General features: G+C 40.8%; 2 protein-coding genes across 2 annotated transcripts; one reads left to right on the top strand and one right to left on the bottom strand.

Moving 5' to 3' along the window:
- Positions 1-1,333: 1,333 nt before the first annotated feature.
- Positions 1,334-9,459, bottom strand: thg1l (tRNA-histidine guanylyltransferase 1-like). Its single transcript, XM_080035393.1, has 7 exons — positions 9,267-9,459; positions 8,544-8,750; positions 7,641-7,817; positions 6,754-6,923; positions 6,268-6,356; positions 4,529-4,636; positions 1,334-3,586 (listed from the first exon to the last, which is right to left on the bottom strand). The coding sequence occupies exons 2-7, from the start codon at positions 8,738-8,740 to the stop codon at positions 3,425-3,427; spliced, it is 903 nt and encodes a 300-aa protein (XP_079891519.1). The 5' UTR covers positions 8,741-8,750; positions 9,267-9,459; the 3' UTR covers positions 1,334-3,424.
- Positions 9,460-10,347: 888 nt separating this feature from the next.
- lsm11 (LSM11, U7 small nuclear RNA associated) lies at positions 10,348-13,235 on the top strand (the record flags this gene model as incomplete). The annotated part of the gene is made up of 4 exons (XM_080035988.1): positions 10,348-10,774; positions 11,398-11,537; positions 11,918-12,001; positions 12,537-13,235. 4 exons carry the CDS (start codon positions 10,348-10,350, stop codon positions 12,840-12,842), a joined length of 957 nt encoding a protein of 318 aa, XP_079892114.1. The 3' UTR covers positions 12,843-13,235.
- Positions 13,236-15,365: the final 2,130 nt, after the last annotated feature.

Here is a 15,365-nt window from a genome sequence, read left to right as displayed (position 1 = left end):
ATACTAGTTTAACCACAGACATGTTTAGTATTATTTCTTAAAGGGCTAGTCCAGCATTGCCTACAGTATTTTGTATAGGCTACTGTATTTATTCGGTGTTTAGCAGCCCTGATGTCAGACATGCATCAAATGAAAAATATGTAATCATAATTTTTTTTTAAATAAACTAATTGGCAACATCAATTGTCATTCTTGTACATTATTAAAGGGCTGCTCCAGCATGTTAATGTTGTTCACGTTGCTGGATTTACAGGAGACAGATACATGAAAAGAGTGGTCAAAATGAACCAGTAGAAACTGTAACGTTATTACTTTTAGTCGCTATAGTGTGCTATGAGGTCCATGCTGGATCCTACATTTCCCATTATGCCACATATTATTTGATCGCTCTCTCCCTGCGTTCCAAATCACATACTCTTTCTTTTTACTACACTACATACTCTACAAAAAAATCATATAAGGAAGATTCTTTTTCATTATGTCGAGAAATGTCAAGAATAAGGACGAATACTCCAAAATACTACTGGAGTTAGTGGGGCATTTATGTATTTTCAGCATACTGCAATTGACGTGCATGTATTGGGACATCCTAAATCTTTTTCTGCCATACTTAATAGTATGGAAGTATGGGGATTGGAGCGCAGGGATTGTCTAGGTAATGCCTGCATCTCAATGACTCCACATATTGCGTTTTGTCTCCGAGTGAAAGTGGAGATAAGATATCACAGGTATCTTCTACAGCCGCTGATGGTGTCACACACACAACTCTTCTCCCCTGTTTGAGTATTAATAGCACCCCTCTTGATAAGAACTGGATTTACGTTTATGTGTGACATTGGTCATGTGCAGCATTATACCTGTTGGCTATCACAACCCTTAGCCTTTTTAGTTTGAATTACCTACAGTACTGAGTACATTAGCTATTATTGATGTATTGAACCATAAAAAAAGCAATGTATATCTCCATTGAAATGAGCTATTAGTGTATAATATATTTTATTTAACTGCAACTGCCAAAGGGTGTGTTTTTGCAGCTATGTTGACACCAGATGGCTTGTAGCACAGGTTATGTCTCAATGGCCATGTAACCAATCAGAACTGAGGAGAGGGAATACACACAATTACACTGAGGTTGTCGACTACTTCCATGATGTTTTTCCAAAACAGGCTTAAGTTCAGGCCCTGCACGTAAACACATGGCTGTCTTTAAATAACCATCACACCACTTGCCTCAACACGCTCTGTGCTCTCTATACTAAAAGGGCCATATGTCCACTCACTGGATGTGTTGAGTTATGGCAATGGTCCATGTGTGATACAGAAAAGAGGAACTCATGCAATCAATACTGTTTTTTTCAGTCGTTTTATATCTTACTTCACTGGATTGCAATGCAAAGTTCTGCACATTTTTTTTTAAATAAGAAAAATCCCAAATGCTAAGAGAAGAGTTGAATCCAGGGTTACACAAAGTACAGTAGAGGAGCTGTATGAAGTGAACAAGGTCACGGAAACCAAAAATACAGTTATGACCCCCGCCTACTATACAGTAACAAAATACAGTATGCCTCTCTCTGCTACTTCAAGCCTCCCCAGCAGCAGCCATTCATAGTGAGCGGGCCATGTATGAGTGTGATGATAAGTATGCCACGGAGCACATGTCAGGAGGATAGAGTGTACTGGAGGGTGTGTGTGTGTGAGGTATTCTTAGCACCTGATGACAGTGCGGGGCTCGATCAATCCATTCACATCTCTAAATGGTGCCCTGGCTGAAAGAGTCAAGGGCCCCCAGCCAAAGGTATTGGTTTCCTGCTTTACTCATTTAAAGCTGCACTACAGAACTATGCAACAGGGAATGTGTGGTCTCTTGATTTGACTGCTCTGCTTGGGTCTAAATAATTAGCTGAAGAGATTTCTAAAGCAAGTTTTGGGGTTTTTGATGTAAAGGGCAGACAGTAGAGACTCAATATAGTGTTAGAAAATAAGTCTAGTCTAGACACAGTCCAATTAAAATGGATTTTTTTTTTGGTTATTGTGGACAAAATGCCATTTAATAATGATACATGTATAAAACATGTATTGTATATTTACATAGTACAGCTTTAAACCTGACACACCCTCTTCATGTGTACAAACTAGGGCTGTCAAGCGATTAAAAAAATTAATCTAATTAATTACAGGCTCTGTGATTAATTAATCTAAATTAATCGCATACTTTTATGACACTTTTATACCTGTTTATAAACAGCTGTATAGCCTGCTACAGTTTGTTTCTCTCTCACTCTCTCTCTCCGTCTCTCGTAACTTCTGTCTCCACAACAGACAGCTCTGCACTGCCATAGGCAGTACTCATAGGCAAAAATATTGAGAGACATACACGCACACACACACACACACACGCACGCACACAGACAGACACACACACACACACACGTTTACGCGGACGACAAGACAGCTAGCAAACAAAATTGAGACACGGGGAGAAAGATTGAGAGATACTGTTTTGAACCTAGCCTACATTGTTGCACCCACTAAATCAATAATGCACAGACACTGGCTGCGGAGAATAAAGTAAGATGTCTTCCTACCTTCATGCTTATTAAACCGTCTATAGAGCCCTCGGCCCCCTGCTTCTCTCTTTACTTTTCTCCCTTTCACCCGTGCGGGCTGTGTCTGCTTCAGGTGCAGCTCGGTGCAGCTACGCACCACTTTTGCACCGGGTCAAAGGGCATTATAGAAGTGCGATTAATCTGCGTTAATTTTTTTAATCGCGTTAATTTTTCCGTGATTAATTAATCGAAATTAACGCGTTAATTTGACAGCCCTAGTATAAACTGAAGGTGATAGTGAACATTTATCTGATAAGCTTCCTGAATCAATACAATTCAAAACATTAGGAACTGTGCTCCACTACATACAAAGGTGGTTGAGATTTAAAAAGAAAAGGCTGTACGACCGTGTGATGGTAGTATTCCAAATGCCATTCATGATATCAAATGAGGATGTATTTTTGGGAGAGGCAACCTTAGTACAGTCAGCCACATGCACTACACAAGGAGAGAATGTCCGGGGCGTTACGAGAATACTGTGTGTGTGTGTGTGTGTGTGTGTGTGTGTGTGTGTGTGTGTGTGTGTGTGTGTGTGTGTGTCTCTCTCTCTCTCCACGGCTACATTACTATGAAATTCATCTACTTCCCTTTGAACATGACACACGCCATCATGCACTTGAAGTAGAAAATGTCTTCACTTTAAAAGGAAACGCTGTGATAAGACTGTTCCGCCTTTGAGAGAGAGTCATGGTACAAAGTCACTCATCAAAAGGCTTCAGTGGACACTCTGCTCCAAGGCTATTTTACACAGTCAGTCAATATGAAGCTGTTCTGTCATCTGTCCACTGATAGTGACTTGAGTTCAGTGTGTCTCTCTGTTAGCAGTCGTCTTCCTCCAGTATGTCCGGGTGTTCCTCCCAGAACTCCCCCCCTATGATGTCCCCGTGGTGGGCCTGGACCCTCCTCCTGCTGCGGGTCACCACCACCTCCTTCTCCTCTGCGTCTGGAAGCTTCATGCGCTTGGTGACGCTCTCATCCCGCTGCACACAGAGACAGAGGATAAGGATTAGAACAGGGCTGTGAATTGGGCAAACAACTTCACGACACGGTACGCATCACGATACATGGCTCACCAGATGATACAGTGCTGCTTGAAAGTTTGTGAACCCCTTGAGCCTTTTGGAATTTTATTTATTTTAACCATTATTAATTCATTTTTTATCAATACCAGTATTTTTTTATATGAAATAACAGATGTTTGTTTATCAATTCAACATTTTTCTTTTCCGGAAATCTATTGTTAAAACAAATGATATGCCAACTTTTGTATGTGGAAAGGTTTGTGAACCCTGAATTGCTTAAATGGAGCAGGTTAACACAATCAGGTGGGCCAAATTGAGTGATGAAATGGACCAATGTAATGAGAGATCTTTAGGGAAGAAATTGGGCGGAACTAGATAAAACAGAGATCAAACCAGGTCAGTTTAGGCCCACAAAAACTGAACCCATACAGGTCAGACATGCTAAAAGGGAAAACAATCTCAGAGGATCTCAGGAATAGAGTTGTGATGCTGCACAATTGTCTGGGGACAGCTATAAATCAATTAAAAAAAAAATTGAGCTCCATCGGCCCACCATGAGGCAAATCATCTACAAATGGAGAGCTTTAAGAGTGACTGAACATCTGCCTAGAAGTGGACTTCCTTCAAAAATATCCTCAAGCGCCACAAGAAAAGTGATTTTTGAGGTAAAAGCCAACCCAAACATTACACCTGGAGATTTATCAAGCATACAGGAAGCAGCCCATGGCAAGCAGGGGCAGGACACATGTAGGGAAGATATCACTGACTAGAGTACAGCTAGATAAGGCAGGTGAGGGTGGAAGTGGCTGAGGTGAAGGATACAGAAGCCCTTGATACAAACCAAACAGTGTAGGGATTATCATTAAGTGAGCTTTGAACTGTACGTATTGAGCAGCTGACCTTTTCCCAGATGAGTGTGGTGCCTTTCTTGTGGAGGGCCGCTTCATTGTTGTAGTTGATGTCAAACTCAGAGAAGAGGATCTCCTGTTTGTCTGCAGCCAACGTTCCCTGGAGGGGGACATAACACAGTCACACACATTATGAAAACCATTGACATTTTAAGTGGCTACTAGGAACTTTAGAGTTATTGTTGATTGTAGCGCCCTCTGTTGACCAAAGCAGTAGTGTTTTTTACCACAGCATCGCCTAAAGAAAGAGAGACGGCAGGATGCATGGCCATGAGGTAATGTATTTATTGCCCTTTTAACCTGTAATTTAAATTTTTTTGTTCAAATGTTTTATTTCTTTTATTTAAATGTTGTATTTCTATCCATGTTTTTAATTTTATTTTTTTGTGTGTATTCTATACTTGCTGTATTTTAATTTTTAGCCAGTGAAGCACCTTGAATGGCCCTGTGTATGCAATGTGCTATATAAATAAAATTGCCTTGCCTTGCCTTATATGTGACTTACTATGTCAGATTAATAATGGTAACATGACCATGGTAAAGCAAAGTAAAGCAAAGTAAAAAAAAGTAAATAGCATTCTTTTCACTGATGGTCTGGTTTGCTGTTACAGGTCATTGATGATAATCAGAGGGAAAATGAGACGGTTTCATGACCATTTGAAAGGTCTGCGTAGGAGGTTTGAGGACACTGATCTTTGTCTTTTTCCGTTCGAAAGTTTTTTTTCTTTTGTTCTTTCCTAAAGAAATGTTTTGAAACAGATAAAGGAGCCAGGAAGCACAAAGGGTTGATGGGCTGTGCATTACTCATGTTGTACACACAAAACATCCACACACACACACACACACACACACACACACACACACACACACACACACACACACACACACACACACACACACACACACACACACACACACACACACACACACACACACACACACACACACACACACACACACACACACACACACACACACACACACGCACACACACGCACACACACACACACACACACACACACACACACACACACACAGAGAATCCACTTTTCCACCACTCGTCAGCTGTCATCAGAGTTTCCCCTTCACAGCCCACCGGAGAGTGAAGTCACTTCCACACATCAGCTGGGTCAGTGAGGGCCAACTGATATTCTACAGAAAGATTTATATCAACTAGCTGGTAGTATTATATATAGTTACCTGTGCATTGTTTGGTAATCATGGACACTTTTTGATTGTTGGATCCAATATTGGGAGGGAACTCAAATCAACTCATCTGTGGTCCAACATACAGTATAGTGTTTACATGAGAACATACCACAAGTTAAACATGTGTGGACCATGTGAATACACACAAAGTAATGGGCCAGTGAGACACATACTCAAATTTGTTTAGAAAGCTTCCTTAAAATGTACTGTTTCACTGTTGTTGTTGTTGTTTACAGCGGCAGGGCCCACAGTTCAATACTACGAATTACATGTTGAGAAAATATACTGCAAGCTCTGCAAATGTGAACAAATCCCCCTCCACTGAAACTGCACAGTGCACCTTTAACTTCTTTTAAAGACCATCTCTTGTTCTTATTCTGTTTTCATTTATAGAGATGGGATGTAAAAAGAAGAATAAAAAGAAGAGGCATTCCCCCTTGTGATATTAATATAACATACAGTTGACTTGTATAAAACAGAAACACATATTAATGAATGTCAGATTGTGTGTTTGGCTCTCACCTTTAAGCGCTCCTCTGCCTGGGCTGTGGTCAGTCCGCCCCTCTGCACTAACGTCCAGAACACTGTGTTGTACATGTTATTGATGTGACCTGGGAGACACACAAACACATGTATAGAGTCTGTCTGTGTGATAGTGAGCTATACATGTTTTGATTCAAATGTTGTATTATTGTGTCATGCATTAGACACCATTATAAAACACAGACAGACCAAAAAACTAAAATTGATTCTAAACAATATAACATTAACGATATAAACCATCCTGACGTTTCATCCAGGCTTTAGTCACAAAACAGGCCAACTTATAAACATAGGTAAACAAACATTCCATCCTGACATCATCATCATTACTCCAAAATATTTCAGGGTTTTGAGTAAACAGTTCATTTAAAAAAGGTACACTCAGTTCATCATAGAAGGGACAGTATAAAAGATATATGAATATATAAATAAAACGTAACACATTCAAGCACAGTGTGCACTCACAATCTGCCTGTCTCCAGCTGAGGTAGTCTCGGAGGTTGCGGTTGGTAGGATAGAGGACCACGCGACCGTCAAAGCTGGGGGGGTACAGGAGGGGCTGATCCCCAAAATACTCCCTCCAATAGAAGACGTATGAAGAGGAGAACTGGGAGGACACGTGGGTCATCAGCTTACTGAGAGAGAGATAGAGACAGAGAGAGACAGATACGGAGAGAGAGAGAGAGAGAGAGAGAGAGACAGACAGACAGACAGACAGACAGACAGACAGACAGACAGAGAGAGGGAGACGGAGAGAGAGATAGAGAGTGAGAGAGAGACAAAGAGAGAGAGAGAGACAAAGAGAGAGAGAGAGAGGGAGACAGAGAGAGATACAATCAGACAAAAGGCAGAAACATATTAAAAGCATGCGGGGAACACACATGATGGTATTTTACTTCACAGTTATGATCTTTGTTGTAAAGATGTAAGGTTCCTGGAATGATATCTTTAGTTTCATGTCCAAGGTATTAAAGGTGAGGTCAGCCATTCTGGAGTTTGTTGACAAAATGACTTTTTGTCAAATCGGTGAATATACATCTCCTCACAATCTGCTTCCTGTCCCTACTTTGAGTGCACTAAAAAAACATCTGGTGTTAATACACACAGCCTAGGCTCTGTAAACTGCTATGTAAACAAAAGGCATGTAAACAAAGGGAGCGCCCACTGTAGCATGAAAACAAGCCTGGTCGCAGAGCCTAGGGCTGTGTATTAACATTTGTTGCGGATAAAGGCTTAACTCCTTTTTGTTTTTTTATTTTATTTATAAAAGAAAAATGCACTGATATTTTGAAAATTATGCTTCATAATAAAAATATTTGTAAGAAAAACATGCGGAAATGTATCCACAGTACCTGGCCCTCCTCTTAAACCAAGTAGACGTCCTCTTGAACACAAAGCTGAACTCGTCACTCTGCCCGTAAGAGATGACAATGTCCTCCAGCTCCTCCATGACAGAGCGCGCGCTGCGACTCATCAGGCCCAGAGCTCTGTCATCGTTGGGCTTGGTGAACTTGTGACTCTCAGCAAACCTGGAACAAAAAACGCACAAAACCAATGTTAAACAGTGTGGGATGGCCTAGAGAGGAAAGGGGGGCCGACCAGTAACCGTGAGGTCGCTGGTTCAATCCCCGGCACCGGACAGGAGGGTGTTAGTAGTAAAACTAGTAGTGGCTGCTATTACAATCTACGGTGCCCACCATCTCTACCATTGTGTCCTTCAACAAGACACTTAACCCCAAACTGCTCCAGGGGCGCTGTACTACGGCTGACCATGCGCTCTGACCCCCTCCGATGTGTTGTAACTTGAGAGGGGGATATGCGAAAAGACAAATTTCAATGTAACCATTGACTCATAAAGTAACTTAACCCCTCCAAGTTACATTTAAGACTTTCTTATACCTTTTCAATGCCACTTAAAAGTGAAATGTAAAGCAAACGTCAAGGCCATACTGGCTTAAGTAGGAAGGATATAATGTATTATTCCTATGTTTTTAAGGTGCTTTTAATTAAAAAAAATATATTATAAACGTACATTCATATACTCACATTGGTAAACTGTAACAATAGCTTTGTGAAGTGTATACTTTTAATAACAAAATCCAAAAGTGCTTATTCGTCACATAATGAGAACCCTCTCCAAGTATTTCAATCAAAATGTAAGACCTTTGTAAAAGGAGTGGTTCAATATTTTGCAGTGAACATTCCATTCTTTAATTAGAGAATAATAAATTCAATGCGTTGGTAAACAAACTGACTTGTGGAAGTTGCGTCCGTCCAGTCGCACCACGATGTAGCAGTTCCGTAGACAGGTGTCGTCTGTCTCAAAGTTGCGCACGTACTCAAACTTGCTCTTGGCCATGTTGTGACTGTGACCGGTAGAGAGACGGGCCCAGGGTTTGACTAGACAGGACCTGACACGTTCTACCAATCTGCAGGTCTTTCCAATCAGCATGAGGAGGCTCCTGAAACCAACATTAAATAACAGGGTTTTTAATAAACAATTCAAATGCTATTATATATTTTAGGACCATTGTGAATGAAACTAAGACCTGCTATTTCACATTTATACTGACAAAAAATGTCCCTGAAAGTAAATGAATCTATGTACATTAAAGATGAAATTCTATGGATCTGTTTGTTTTGTAAGAGTGTGTGATCAGTTCACAGTTTTTCCAAAAACCCATTTACAAGCAAGAGCAAATGTAAAGCAACTTTATAGGCCTAACATTACATTCATAATACAACCAATTGTAAAGTATTTGAGAAATGTTTAAGCCTTACATTCAGGTTCATGGATTTCAGACTTTTAAATACTTAAGTAAGCAGCATCATTTCAGGACGAAGGTAATGGTAATATCAATAAGCAAAACAGGAGCACACCCACTTTATTTTGAGCCCAAAGCCAAGGATGACATGGCTCATTCTGTAATAATTAGGGTAAAATAAGATATAGTAATTAGAATGAATGAATTACTTACACTTGGATATCATATGGTGTTTGTCCTCAGCACTTACAATAACCATGTAAACGATGTACGTTTACTGCCAGCGCTGATGTCCAGTTATTACGATAGTTACACAACAGGTTTAGTACAGTTATTAACCTTAATGTATGAAAGACATGTTTTTATTGGATATCTTGTTGTCAGCTCACAGGCTCACATGCGCTGGTTTGTGTACAGCCCGTCAAAGAAATGTGTCGTAGTAGAACCGCAGACACTACGAACACAGGTTCCGGGGAGCACAAGCCTGCAAATAATAAACAATTAAATTAACACTAAATAGCTCAACGTTCTCAATTCAGTTTTTACATAAAGAAAAATAAATCGCTATCATGTATCAACTTATTTATGTGAGGCATGATGGGATAATAAAGTGGGATAATATAGCAAGCAAAACAACATAGAAGCTACCACACATCATCTGCCTTTTAGCACCATCTCGTGGTAAAAAGAGGGAGTGCAACCAAAGATCGTCTATGTAGGAAGAACTCATAAACCTAAACGCGCATGACGGAACTTGTAGTCCATTTAACAGTCTCTACTGTAGTCTAGAAAGTTTCTTTCTTTAATTTTGTATTCGTCAAAAGGAGGTTGACCACGCTAGGGTCAACAATGCAATTAAACGTAATGGACAGGAGTCAGGTCCACTCAGAATTAAAATAATACAGGAATAAAATAAGGAAATATACAAGGTGAACTTAGAGTAAATATAATGTCAAAGATGGGCTACTATACAAAAAAGCAGCCATGAACATAACAGTGACAACATAGCCTATAAAGTGCAAGTGTAACAAAAATATGAATATAATTATATTGTTATAATAAATCAAGGCCTATGTACAATATGACAGTGTGTAACCTGTAGGTTACATGTTTGTAAGGATGTTTAACGTGTGGGCCTATACTAGGCTATATGATTATTAGGCTACAATTTTTTATTTTTTTATTCACTGTACCTTGAAATAGGTGCGGAGTGAGACAGCGCACCCGACGACATCAACAACTTTCCCATGATTCCTCACTTCATGTGTGCTCATCATCTACGGTTGTTTCAAACATGGAGGAGAGGGAAAGAAAAAGTATAAAAGCAGACAGTAAAACTTCGCAGTCAGACCCGGAGCGTGAGACAGGACCCGGGGACGAAGGCACAGATCAAATAGACGTCTGCTCGGAGAAGTTTGACCCTCTCTTGGCGTTGTACTCGCCGACTGTACCTCTTCCTTTCCCCAACGTCAAATGCTTCAACAATGTAGCCGCGTACGAGAGCTTTCTGAAGGGCGGCCGCGGGAGAGCCAAGCCGGAGAATGTGGAGAAGAAGCGGCAGAAGGCGATGAAAGGGGTCGCTGACCCGGAGCGCATCGAGAGGCTGAAGAAGCTCATGGTCAACAACCCTGTAGCGGACCCAGAGGCCGGGGAGAGCAGTGGCAGCACGCCCAGGAGGAGAGGGCACAAGCCGCAGAAAAATGTCCTGACGAGGATGCCCCGTAGGTTCACACCGGTTCACACAGCACAACTATTGCTTTGTTTTTGTAACCAACTTTATATTGTAATTTCAACAAGGTTCACAGGAGAGACAGTGCAGGTGAATAGGGTAACGTGTTTAACTTAATATCATCAATAAACTTAGCAAGTAGTTGAATACTTGCATGAAACTAAAAAATAATTCTCGCCTCAACAAGTATCGTCTGTCACTAACACAACTTGTAGTTATGCTAGGGAATTGATACACTGTTAAATAAATAAAAAGGAAAATGATCAAATAAATAGGCTAGTCTTTAAAATACACATGGCCTACATATTATGCACCTTCCATTTCTGTTTGTACCCCCCTTAATAAATCCATCACCAAAGGTTTTAGATGCCAAACAACCATTATAACGAGACAAAATAATGTGCAAAAAGTGAAAAAACCTGCAACAAAAACATGCAACTGAACACTAACCTATAAATCCCCTCACTCTTTTCGTAAGTACTTGTCTATAACTATGAAGTAAATTGTGTCACATTCCATTTTAATTTTCACACGATGATGTCTTTTGAATAGCTTATTTAGCCCATAGAGTTGTAGTGTGACCTGTTCCCTGTCTGTCCTGTGTGTGTGGTTCAGTGTGTGGTGGCAGTCCTTTGGGGGAGCTGTACCGCTGTGTGCAGGAGAGGATCAGGGTCAAGGTTCACATCCGCACCTTCAAGGGCCTGAGGGGCGTGTGCTCTGGCTTTGTGGTGGCCTTCGATAAGTTCTGGAACATGGTGAGACCTCTCTCTCTCCCTCTCTTCTTTTCTCATATTCGTTAGCCTCATAGCATATTTGCCTAAACCATATTTTCTCTACTCTACTTTTATTCTACATCTCTACTCTATTCTACATCTACTCTACTCTACATCTACTTTTCGTTAGCCTAATAGCATAACTGCCTAAGTCATATTTTAAGGGTTATAGAGTAGGGTAAGTAGATGTAGAGTAAAAGTAGAGTACATATGATTTAGGGAATTATGCTATGATGCTAACGAAATGAGTTCTCACTTTTACAGCTCTCGTTTGCTGACTGTGATAGTGAAATGCAACAATGAATTCCATGTCGGATTTAGATTTGATGTTGGCCTTTTCACCATTTCTTTCTCTTTCTTAGGCCATGGTAGATGTAGATGAGACATACAGAGATCCTCTGCTGGGAGAGGCTCTCTACCATGAAAAAGCCCTCACCATTTCACGGGTAGGTTCTAGTTTTTACATTCTATATAAGATCACATGCTGTGTTTCCACTGAGCAGCACGGTTCAGTTTGGAAGGAATCGGAAACTTAAATAGAATGTTTTTTCTAGTAGTATTAACCTTTAGTACCTTGAAATGTTTCCACTGCTAAACTTATTTAGCCTGCAAACAAGGTCAACGTTCAAGTTTTCTTACCACATTCATACACAGATGGCAGTAGCTGCCATGCAAGGCTCTCTCTGAACCATCGGGAGCAAAATTGGGGTTCAGTGTCTTGCCCAGGGACAATTGGACATGTGGCGGGTAGGCGGGGGATCGAACCTCCGACCCTGCACTCCAGAGGACTACCTCCCTAGGCACTTCGCCACTGCCGCCCGTCATAATCGGTGAATATCTCCTCAAGATCCTCTACTGCTATTTACAGCACTCACACAGGTAGCGGATCGCGAGGAGATATTCACAGATTTTGACAAACAAACTGCTGACTCCATGTTTAAACCACAAATACTAACGTGAACTGAACTCTGTCTGTCCAAGCTCTTTGAGAAGCTGAAGCTCCAGGAGAGCTCGGCAGTTGAAGACCCAGCGAAGGAGCACCAAGTCCAGGAGACAGGCGGCAGGCCACAGACCCCCTCTGACCCCAAAGACGTGTCCACTGTGTGTACTAGCAGGACAGAGACCAAGCTGTCCCACAATGTCCCAACCACACAAGACAAACACAAGGCCGGGGCCGCGCGCAAGAAAGACTCCGGCCAGAAGTACGGCAAGGTCCACACACGCCACGTCAACCAGCTCTTCATCCGCGGTGAGAACGTAATCCTGGTTAACCCTCAGCCACTCTGAGTCTGCTCATTGAGCCGCCAGTGAAGACCGGTGGGCCACTACTGCAGTCACTTAGATTATAAGTATTATTTTACACTTAAAGGAATAGTTCAACATTTCTAACTTTAAGCTTTTCTCTCCGGCTCAAGAAAAGGCGACAGAAACAGTTCCTGTAACTGCGTGTGCATTTTGATTTATAAAATTGGACATGGATCGCTCATCCAGGTTAGCTTAGCTCAAACACTGGTAGTCAAGGGGAGTGCTTGTTGGGCCGCGGTTTATTTACCACGTTATGTTGCGTTCTGTATTTTTACACATTTTGTCATTTTTAGAACTAAATACACGTGACCGGCACTCACCTGTTTTATGTCCAGTATGTATTTGATTCTAAAATGACATAAAGTGTAAAAAGATAGAGCGCAACGTAACGTGGTAAATGTTGAACTATTCCTTTAACATCTGTAATGACTAGTGTGAAGTACTGCAGACTGTGGTGTTTATGATTTCATTAGATTCTAAAGAATCGAACATGTTCTATCATATTGATATGGAGGATTCTCTCTCTTTGAGAAAATAAAAGCTTCTCTGTTCAGAGGTTTCTCTTTTGTCATGTTCTTTCTTATTGTCTGAATAGTTCTGAATCCACCCTGCGTTCCAAATCGCATACTTTCTACTATTGAGTATGGTAGAAAAAAGATTTAGGATGTCCCGATTCTTGTGGCCAGATTTAGGATGGTTAGAAAGACCCGGATGTCTACTACATCCGGCCAAGATTTTTAGTGTTGAAAACAGCATCCTATTTAGGCGATTCTGACCCACAATCCAGTGCGAACCTGAAATGACGTCACATCAACGGAGCCTCCATATGAAAACAAACAGGGATGCGCCGGATACAAAAGCAAGAGGCAAGTTCAAGGCGCAATGTTATGATGAAATAAATATGTAAGATCAAGGCGCAATGTTATGATGAAATAAGTAAATAAAAGTATGTCCCAATAGTATGCTTACTGCATCCTAACTAGATTATTTTTATCGTCGGATGTAGTATGTAGAATAGAATAAAGAAAGAGTATGCGATTCGGAACGGAGGGCCAGTGTGTTTTCTACATGCGTTTCCCCCATAGATAGTTTCCCTGCTCCATTAGTAACTGTTGTTCTGACTGTGAGCCAGCAGGTGGCAGGCTAACCACAGTTAGCTCCCTCTTGTTGGGCCCATTGTCATCTCACAGAGCCCCCTGTCCCTTTATGTTGCTTTTCCCCCCCAGTTAGTTTGAACAGGAATGACAGCGCAGTCTCAGCGGACTTCATAAATGCATTATGAATAATTGAGTTTGTGAAGCTAGAGATTGCAGATGGCACTCAAAAGCTGTCATTTGTCTTGACGTCTCCGATTGCCTTTTTACTCTTTAATGGGCACATTACCCATAAAAGCACAATTTACTGCATTCTCCTGGAAGTTGTAAAGATGCTTCCTTTTCCCCCTTCTGTTCTAAATGGCAGAGGTTACTTCTGATGACGAGTGGCACAGAGTGACTATGAAGCTTTAATGTTTCTGGGTCAGTTTTTTAAATTGTATCTTACTTTACTCTTTCTTTCATTTGAAACTGCAGAGTTGAATTGACCCTCTTTCTATATATCTTATGCCTTTAAATAGGACACAAGCTGTTGTTCATCTATATTCTCTTTCTGTTTCACATCATATATCAGAATATTATTAGTGTAGCCCCATTTTAATAGTTGGTCCTCTCCAGAGAGTGAGAATGGGGTCAATTGTTTTAATGCAAGCTGTTTTAGTGGTGTTTGTCACACACCAAGTGTGTTCCTACAAAACCTTGATAATAAAATGAGAAGGGCACAGTGATGAAGAGATGGGCCTCAATTAGAAGACACTCTTTTGTCTAGAGTGTGTTTAACAGTACTAGAGTAATCAGGCCATCTGTCTCACTGGGACACACTGTACACTTTATATGATGAATGAATCATATTAAAGCATTAGGAACAGAAAGAGTTTGTACATGCAACTTTTAAAAGCATTTTCACTACATGAGCAGGTACGTGAACACTTTCACAATCAATGAATGTTAAGATATATACAGTCCCCTCCATAAGTATCGGAACAGTGAGGCCAATTCCTTTATTTTTGCTGTAGACTGGAAACATTTGGGTTTTACACCAAAAGATGAATATGAGACAATAGCTCAACATGTCAGCTTTCATTTCCAGGTATTCACATCTGGATCTGATACTCAACTGAGAAGATATCATTATTTGAAAAGGAACACCACATTTTTAGGCAAGCAAAAGTATTGGAACAGATAGACTTTAAATAAATTAAAGTGAATAAACCGTAATATTTTGTCGCAAATACTTTGCTTGCAATAACTGCATCAAGCCTGTGACCCATTGACATCACAAAACGTTTGTACTCTTCTTTTGTGATGCTTTTCCAGGCTTTCACCGCAGCCTCATTCAGTTGCTGTTTGTTTTGGGGGTTTACTCCCTTCGGTCTCCTCTTTAGCAGGTAAAATGCATGCTCTATAGTGT

Source organism: Ammodytes marinus (genome assembly GCF_949987685.1).
Source record: "Ammodytes marinus genome assembly, chromosome: 10".
Lineage (NCBI taxonomy): Eukaryota > Metazoa > Chordata > Actinopteri > Uranoscopiformes > Ammodytidae > Ammodytes > Ammodytes marinus.
This window is presented reverse-complemented; position numbering and strand designations above follow the sequence as displayed.